The sequence below is a fragment of the Arachis ipaensis genome, chromosome B6 (genome assembly GCF_059453495.1).
Source record: "Arachis ipaensis isolate K30076 ecotype BB chromosome B6, ASM5945349v1, whole genome shotgun sequence".
NCBI classification, from domain to species: domain Eukaryota; kingdom Viridiplantae; phylum Streptophyta; class Magnoliopsida; order Fabales; family Fabaceae; genus Arachis; species Arachis ipaensis.
The window spans coordinates 124352016-124360116 of record NC_142441.1 but is presented as its reverse complement, the minus strand read 5'-3'; the positions used below and the strand labels follow the sequence as shown (position 1 = coordinate 124360116).

The 8101-nt window shown below is 36.0% G+C and overlaps 1 protein-coding gene across 2 annotated transcripts; it reads left to right on the top strand.

Annotated features, from left to right (window-relative positions):
- The first annotated feature begins 135 nt into the window (after window positions 1-135).
- On the top strand, window positions 136-8015 carry LOC107647250 (uncharacterized). 2 transcript variants are annotated; one of them, XM_088489766.1, is made up of 13 exons: window positions 136-575; window positions 1794-1945; window positions 2077-2902; window positions 2989-3056; window positions 3696-3778; window positions 4349-4448; window positions 4632-4717; window positions 4799-4881; window positions 6182-6309; window positions 6395-6496; window positions 6704-6997; window positions 7102-7224; window positions 7516-8015. In XM_088489766.1, the coding sequence occupies exons 2-13, from the start codon at window positions 1847-1849 to the stop codon at window positions 7897-7899; spliced, it is 2376 nt and encodes a 791-aa protein (XP_088345892.1). In that variant the 5' UTR covers window positions 136-575; window positions 1794-1846; the 3' UTR covers window positions 7900-8015. The 2 variants fall into 2 exon arrangements, with proteins under 2 accessions (XP_088345892.1, XP_088345893.1); XM_088489767.1 differs by having other exon boundaries at window positions 156-575; window positions 1860-1945.
- Window positions 8016-8101: the final 86 nt, after the last annotated feature.

Genomic DNA, 8101 nt, shown 5'->3' with positions numbered 1-8101 from the left:
GGTTTTTTTGATTAAACCACCGGTTAGACCGACTAGACTAATGAATTAGTAAACTAGTAACTAGAGCGGTTTGATGACCGATCCGGTTCTCAGTACCTTGCGTTTTAGTTTTAAAAAAAACAAAAACCCTAACTTGCTATTTTGCTAACAGCAAACCGAAGGCCCCAAGCATCCCGAAGCTCACTCTCTCGGTCTCTCCCAAGAAGCACAGATTCACTCACTCTCGCGCCTCCATCTCACTCGCCGCAGTTCCGCACGGTCACTCGTCGATCCTCTCGCCGGCTACTCTGCCTCGTCCCCGAGCCGCCAGTGTCTGCGCCTCTTCCTTCTCCGTCTGTGTTTTCCCAGCCGCCTTGTCTCCGCCGTGCCTTGCCTGTCTCTGCCTCCGCTTCCACCTCGTGCCTCGTCTGCCTCTGCTTCCTCCGTCGTCATCGTGTTGGCTCCTCTGCAGGCTCTGCTCTGCTCCTCTTCGAAGCTCTGCTATCTCTCGCCGGCGGCCTGCTCTGCAACGGTCCCAAGTTGGAAAACCGTTCCTGACTCTGTTTCTGACTTTCTGCTTCTGCTGTGTAGTGTAGGTGAGTCTTTTTTTTAAGTTGTTATTATTAATTTTTTATACTGGATTTTTATGTTTTAATTTATTGATGCTAATTGTATTTGAATGTAAAACTGATTGATTTAATTTGTATTAGGGTTAGATGAATTGTATTTGTATGTAAAACTAATTGATTTAATTTGTTATTCTCTTTGTTCCTTTTCCTTTTTGAGGCTTGTATACTAAAGTTGGAGAAACTGAGAGAGATAATAGAGTAGAAGACATTTTCATTAACACTACAAAATTTGTCTCCTAGCTTGATAATCAAATGATGAAGATTCAATAAAAGAGTCTTTCTTCTGGTGTTGTGTAGCATTCTTTAATTTCCTCAGTGGTTTGATTTGGAGGTCAGTGGTAATAAATAAGAGTTTATTTTAAAAAAGAGAAAATGGGAAGGTTCTAGCCGTTTAAGTTTCAAGATGGAATTTTCATTTGAGTTGAAGTTTTTTTGTTATATTTTTCTTGTTTTGCATTCAGGAAGGGGTCTTCTATGTTCTGTTATTTGGCCCTTCTGTTTTCCTTTGCATGTTTAGAACAAAGTTGCTAAAAAGTGCAAAAAAGAGAGTGACTGTATGGAAAACTAGAAACAAGAAAATATTCAACAATTAATATGTGAATGTGGAGGAGATGAAAAGGTTGATTTGGTTTTATATGGAGTCTTGGAAACGAGGAAGGGAAGACAGGATAATTGATCATCAAGCTGTTTTGTTTTGTGCCAGTAGCCAGTGGATTTTTTTTTGTGTTAGGAGTGATTACTAGTTACTTTGTTTTGTGTTGATTGATCTGCACTTTGTATTCGTGTTTTGGTTGTATCTTTTCATCTTGTTGCTGCTGGTTTTTGTAGTTGTTCTGCTCCTGACCACCCTCTTTGGGTTTATGGATGTGACTTAGGCTTTTCTAGAGTAATAATCTTTATAAAAAAAATTTGGAATGCTGCTATATTAGTTTATTTTCCAACGGAATATATTTCCTTGAAAAAAAAAAAGTCATAATTTCAGCCTTTGCATTATAACTTTAATTTTCAGGGTGTTTTCTTTTTCTTGATTAATCTCTGGACAATTGATTATTTAAGTGAGACTGGGTAAACCGGTTTAATTAGTAATTCAGTAGTCTGACCGGTTCAATTATCAGTTCGGTTCTGATAATTATGGCCACAATCACCTGCTGCTAATTATTAATCAATCACCACTTTTTCAAACAGAAGGAGAAAAAGGAAAAAAAAAAATTCTATTCACTCTCTCATATCGAGTTGCAATGCCTCAAACAGAGGCTGAGAAATCGCGGCGAGAACGGAGGAAAGAATCCCGTTTGGCAAAGAATGCATCCAAACACCAATCATGGCTTCACCACCAGGTACCTTTCTATTCTCATTCCTCTACTCTTCCTTCTTTTTTCTTTTCTGAAAAATAAATCAATATTTATGCCTTGTTTCTCACTTGAACAATGTAACCTTTTTTTTTTTTACGATTATTGTTTGTGTATAGAAATCTCGAGCTATCAAAAGAAGTAAAGATGATTTGGATAGGAAAACTAAGACAAACTTGGAGCAACCAGTTAGTACTAGTTTGGAGGAAAAAGAGGGTTTAGGGTTTGATTCGGATTCTGAGAAACATGTGACAGCTGAAGAGAGTGTTGTATCAGTGGCAATTTGTGGCTCTGATACTAAGAAAATGAAGAAGTTGAAGAAGGGTTCTAAAGGAAGTTCCAGGAAGAAGAGTGGCAAAGAGTTTTTTGGGCTGGATGCTGATATAGCTGCGGAGAAGGATCTTGAGTTGGAAAGGAAGCTTTCCAAGAAGCTTAAGGTGAAGGAAGGGAAATTGAGGGGTTTGGATGATGGGCTGAACATATTGCTCGAAGGAATGTTGCCTGCTATGGATTTATTTGGAGAAGAGGATACTCATGGTGCTAGTGAATTGCCGAAGAAAAGGTTGAAGAGCTTGTTGAGTAAGAAGCATAAGGAGGAAATATTGCCAAATGAAGGGATGGAAGCAGAGACAATAGATGGAGTGTTTGAGCTCATGAGAACATCTGATCAAGATGGAGCATTAGGAGATGTTGCTGATTGTGGAACTGTGAGGAAGAAGCATAAGAAGAGAAAGTTGTTGAGACAAGAGCAAGAAGATAATGTGGTGGATGATGATTTGTGCATATCGAATACTGTAGAATCCGTGGCAATGGAGGTGGCATCAGAGAATGTTTCTGCTGAAGTTCCAGCAAAGAAAGAAAAGGGAAAATATATTGCACCTCACTTGAGAGCTCGTGCTGGAAATGAACCTGAAGAGCATACTCAGATACGAAGACGTATACGAGGTATGGAGGACAGGCTTTAGTTTTGGCTTCACATGTCTAACTGTGTACCATGTATTGATTTTCTTCTAAATTGAGCTCTTTTGTAGGACTTCTTAATAGGCTTTCTGAATCTAATGTTGAATCAATTACCGGAGAATTGTCAACAATCTTTCAGGTTCGCTGCACCACTAGTTGTATTGAAAATGAATGCTTAACTGTCTCTTTGTGGTGCGTTATCGAAAGAAACTTTGTTATGTCATTTTGAAATGGGAAAACAAAGAGTTGCAAAGAGAGGGAACTTGGGTAGACACTAGTAAATCTTACCAATTGTCTCTTTTTTAAAAAAGAAAAAAAAATCTTACTGCATTTTTTATAATGAAGATTCAATGATTAATCTCGAAGAGCAATACAATGTACTTGTTCTTTTCAAAATTTGGAATATTTAAAGGTAAAGGGTCAAATGACCTTCTGCTAACTCTAGTATGAAGGTTGAAATTCTGGTAAAAAATATTTCTTATAAGTAGAATATGTTGTTGCTGCGTCTGTTGGCTTTTTTTTTTTTTTTTTTCAAAAGGTCTTGGTGATTTTCTCTATGTAAAGAATGGATGTCCACTGTCAAAGCATCTGAACTGCTCCTTTGTCCCTTGTGTATGCTTCAAATTACACCATATTGTACTAATGCACAGTGTAGTTGCTACCCCAATCATTTAACTTGTTTATTTAGTTTTTGTTTGCTTGACAAGTTGTTTCTATGAAATATAACCACATAAGAAGTTGTACTATTCTATAAAGTTTTGATGCAATTCTCTTCCAGTCTGTTGCACGTAGTGTAGCTTCACACATTATGATTGAGGAGGCTTTGGCATCATGCTCAGGTGGGCCACGGGGCAATGAACAGTTAAGCATTTGAGCCTTTCTATTTTAGTTACCTTCCCTGTTGAATTGCTATTTGGTGGATTTGTTGTTTCTGTATTTAAAATAATTTGATTGGGAAGCATTGTATTATCAATGAAAAATTTTCAAAATGATGATAATAATAATAAATGAAGATCCTGAACCAAATTCAGTTTTAGCCTTAAATGAAGAGATAAATATTATTAAGCCGTTAAAATTCATTGTACAGGGCTTCAGTCAATTACTCAAATTTAGTTATAGCCCTACTGCTAGAGTACCCAGCACAGAAGTGGGAAAAAGGCAGATAATGTTTTTTGTAGAGCTTAGAAGAAATATATGATTGAAAGGAAAAGGTTGTGTACAAATCGGTGTTGGTTTAGGACAAATTATTTTCATATTTTGAGTTTAGAATCATATATTTTTCTATTTTAAATATTATAATACTAGTTCATAATGTCGTGTTCAGTCCTTGAGTATGTCAGATCCCTCCTCTTTGATCTTACATTGAATACTGCACAATGTTGCTTTTAGTTTAACTGACATCCCTCTCCCCTTCTTCCTCTTTTGGTGAAGGTATGCTGCTGTTTTTGCTGCATTTGTTGCAGGGATGGCCTGTTTAGTTGGTGTTGACTTCAGTGCAAAGTTTATGGCATCCTTTGCCAAATGCTTTGAGGTAATGCTTGAAAAAGAAGTCCAACATGCTGATTATATATATATATATATATATATATATATATATATATATATATATATATATTCTTTTTTAGTTTTAGTTTCTTCATCAGATCACCCTTGTTGCTCTCATTGTATTGTGCAGACCGACTGTAGTTTATAATCTTCACATATTTCATTCCAGGATGAGTACCTTAAAGAGGATAATCTCTCTCTGCGGAATCTTACACTTCTCTTATCCTATTTATGCATATTTGGGGTCTGTTCTAGGTGGGTATACTGCACCAAGCATTTTGAAGTATTAAGTGATTTTTAACTGTACCCTGACAGATATCTTCTTTAATGCTTTAGTGATTTAATATATGACTTTCTAGTCATGTTGAGCAAGCGTTTGACCGAGATAGATGTCTCTATCATATTGGCAGTCCTACAGTGTAAGATTTCTGTTTTTCCCTTGGGTGTTTTTCTAGTTTGTAATGTTCCCCCTCTGCAGTTTGTTTGTTGTTTCGTGGGGAGGTGGGACAATTTGACATTAAGGTTGCGTTTGTTTCTGAGAACAGGACAAGACAAAACACTGAGAATAAGACACAAAGGATAGAGACACAATTTTGTGTTCTTGTATTCTGTTTGGTGATAAATTAGAACAAATTATGAAAATCCAATTTATTTTCATTTTTTTCATCCAAAAAATTTGAGAAGAAAAATAAAATAATAAAAAATATAATTATGAAAAATTAACAATAATAATGAAAGAAAAAATAAAAATAAGTTGTCTCTTGTTAGTGTTTCTGTCAGGATGGACACAAAATACATTAATTCAGTGTCTCTGGACCCAATGTCTTTGTCCATGTCTCATCTGTCAAATACGATTTTGTGTCTCTGTGTTCTGCCCTAGTAAAAAAACGCAGCCTAAGGGACTGAATGCTATAAATTTTCAGATTTTAAAGTCAAAATTTAAGCTTTTGCACTCTTCAGAAGCATTTTTGACACATTTGACCAACTTTTTATTGTACAAGCCATAAATGCATCTTATGAAATATTCCATAGGTGTATTGAGCACTTGGAGTTTTCTTATCTAATTTCTCTCTCTTGTATTTGTTTTAATTTGTTTGTGGTGGTTGACTTGTTGTATCTTTGGTAAATTGCGCTCACATCCTTTAAGATTTATCAAAACTACTTGACCATTCTTCTATTTGACCAGTATACATTCTCCTCCCTTGTATTATGCCAACTGCACGTCTAAACAATACACTTAGATCCTCTGGTGTTAATGTAATTAACAGATCCTTATACATGTGTGTGTCACCTGTGTACTAATAAGAAAAATACCCTTAAATAACAATGTTAAAAGAACAAGAATCTTTATAATTATTATTCTATCTTTATGTGTTCTCTATGCATAATGAGATTGTGGGGGGTGTTAAAACTGACCTTTTTTCACCTAGTTTTAACACAAATTCAGTTTAATGACATAATAGAGGAGAGGTGAGTGTATACTGGTCAAATAGAGGGATGGTATGTGTAATTTTGATAACCTAATGTAATTTACCCTTGTCTGTTTATTCTCTTCGGTCTTTGGGGTTGGTCTTATATTTCCTTATTTTAATCCTTTTATCTCCTTTGCTTATGTGAATTTATAATTGTTACTAATGTACTTCTCTAGATATTTTTATAAGAAATTCCCAATGGATGAAGCATATCTGACTTTTATCTTTATTCCATTTGTCTTAATAGGTTGTGGAATGAAAATTAGGGCTGATGATCCGATTTCCATGAAAAATTTTATTGTTAGTGTTCAGAAGACGACAAATGACCTGAAGGCTTCCTCCAGAGATAATCATGAAAAGAGAAATAGTAAAAGAGTGAGCATGCTATATTTTATTATCAGAGAAGTTCTCTGGTTTTTCTGCACATAGTTCGGCACTGATTACTTGGTAACACTTGTAGATGGAGTTCATGCTTGAAACCATATGTGACATCAAGAACAACAAGAAAAGACAAAAGGAGGACCCTGCACACCACACTCGGATTAAGAAGTGGTTGCAGAAGGTTGCATTCTTATGTGGCATTGTTTATTATTCAATCACCTTTCTCTGTAGATATTACTTGTAAAAGATAATTACTTTTTTGGCGCGGGGTGAACGAATTTATTTTAAGACTTTTATTTTTAAAAGATGTGAAGAAAAGAAAAGTGTTCCTGGTGACTATTCTTTTCTTCATTCCCAGTGACTTCTGTTTCATTTGTGTTATTTCCAGTTAAGAGTGGATGATATTTTACTTAGAGGTCTTAAATGGAGCAAGTTACTTGATCCTGATAAGAAGGGTCAGTGGTGGTTAACTGGGGATTTGGCTTCTGCAACAGATAATGTTGAAGAAGTTGCTAACAGAATAGACAAAGATGTTCTTGAAACACAACGAATGCTTCAGCTTGCTGCTGCACAAAAGATGAACACAGATGCCAGAAGAGCAATCTTCTGTATAATAATGAGTGGTGAGGACTATATTGATGCATTTGAGAAGCTTCTTCGATTGGAATTACCTGGGAAGCAGGTCAGCCTTTTTTTTTTATGTTTACTAAACTTTGTGTTCTTTCAATTATGAGACCCTCCATGTTGACGTATCATGTTGACGTATCTATTTTCTTAATGCTACAGGACAGAGATATAATGCGGGTTCTTCTCGAGTGTTGCTTGCAAGAGAAAGTTTTTAACAAGTATTATACGGTGCTGGCGACGAAGTTGTGCGAGCATGACAAAAATCACAAGTTTACCCTGCAGGTAATGTTCCTCTTGTTATAAAACTGGTATGAATGCTAATTTGAAACAGAACTATATATTGCTTTTGTGTATGGAAAATATGACAAGAGGTAGGTGATTATGAGAAACTATTGGACTGTGATCAATAGTTGCACCAATGTGGGTGCTTGCACAGTTGTGACAAAATAGTGCTGAGGAATTCTCAAATGCTTTGGATATCGAATGTGAATTGCATTATTTTGCTTGATTTATGTTATCATAACAGCACTTCATATTAATTTATGACTCATTTTTACCCTACTGTTTTTGCAGTTTTGCATTTGGGACCACTTTAAGGAACTTGATTCAATGCAGCTTATGAGGTCAATGCACCTTGCCAAATTTGTGGCTGAAATGGTTTCCTCTTTCACCCTCTCCCTTGCAGTGTTGAAGACTGTGGAGCTCAGTGATCTCAACCTGTTATCCCCCAGAAGAGTTATGCATTTCCGCATGCTGTTTGAGGCCATCTTCGAGTACCCCGATAGCACCGTCTGGAATGTATTCACACGTGTGGCCGTGGCCCCTGAACTCGAGGGTCTTCGACAAGGCATTGAATTCTTCGGTAAAGAGTACATTGTCAAATCCAACAAAGATCTAAATCAGAAGTTTAAGTTGGTAAAAAGAGCCCTTAATAATGTGGAAGGAGTTTTGATGTGAATGAAGTGTTGAATTATATTCCCAATTTTGTAGTCATGCTAATTTTATTTAAATAATTCTTACATATCCTTCTAAATCGACATGTTCTGGTCTTCCCGGAACCGGAGGTAAAACTATATAACAGATTTCGTCAAGCATTACTATTAAAATCCTATTACTAAGCTTGAAAATTTTCTAAAATGCGATAAGTTTATTATTTGAA

What these genes read in the sequence shown, in the direction of transcription:
- LOC107647250 (XM_088489766.1), top strand. Translation starts at nt 1,847, where the DNA reads ATGCCTCAAACAGAGGCTGAGAAATCGCGGCGAGAACGGAGGAAAGAA. An exon ending in AAAAGAGAAATAGTAAAAGA is followed by an intron (nt 6,310 to 6,394) that starts GTGAGCATGCTA and finishes TAACACTTGTAG; the next exon opens with ATGGAGTTCATGCTTGAAAC. An exon ending in TTAAGAAGTGGTTGCAGAAG is followed by an intron (nt 6,497 to 6,703) that starts GTTGCATTCTTA and finishes TGTTATTTCCAG; the next exon opens with TTAAGAGTGGATGATATTTT.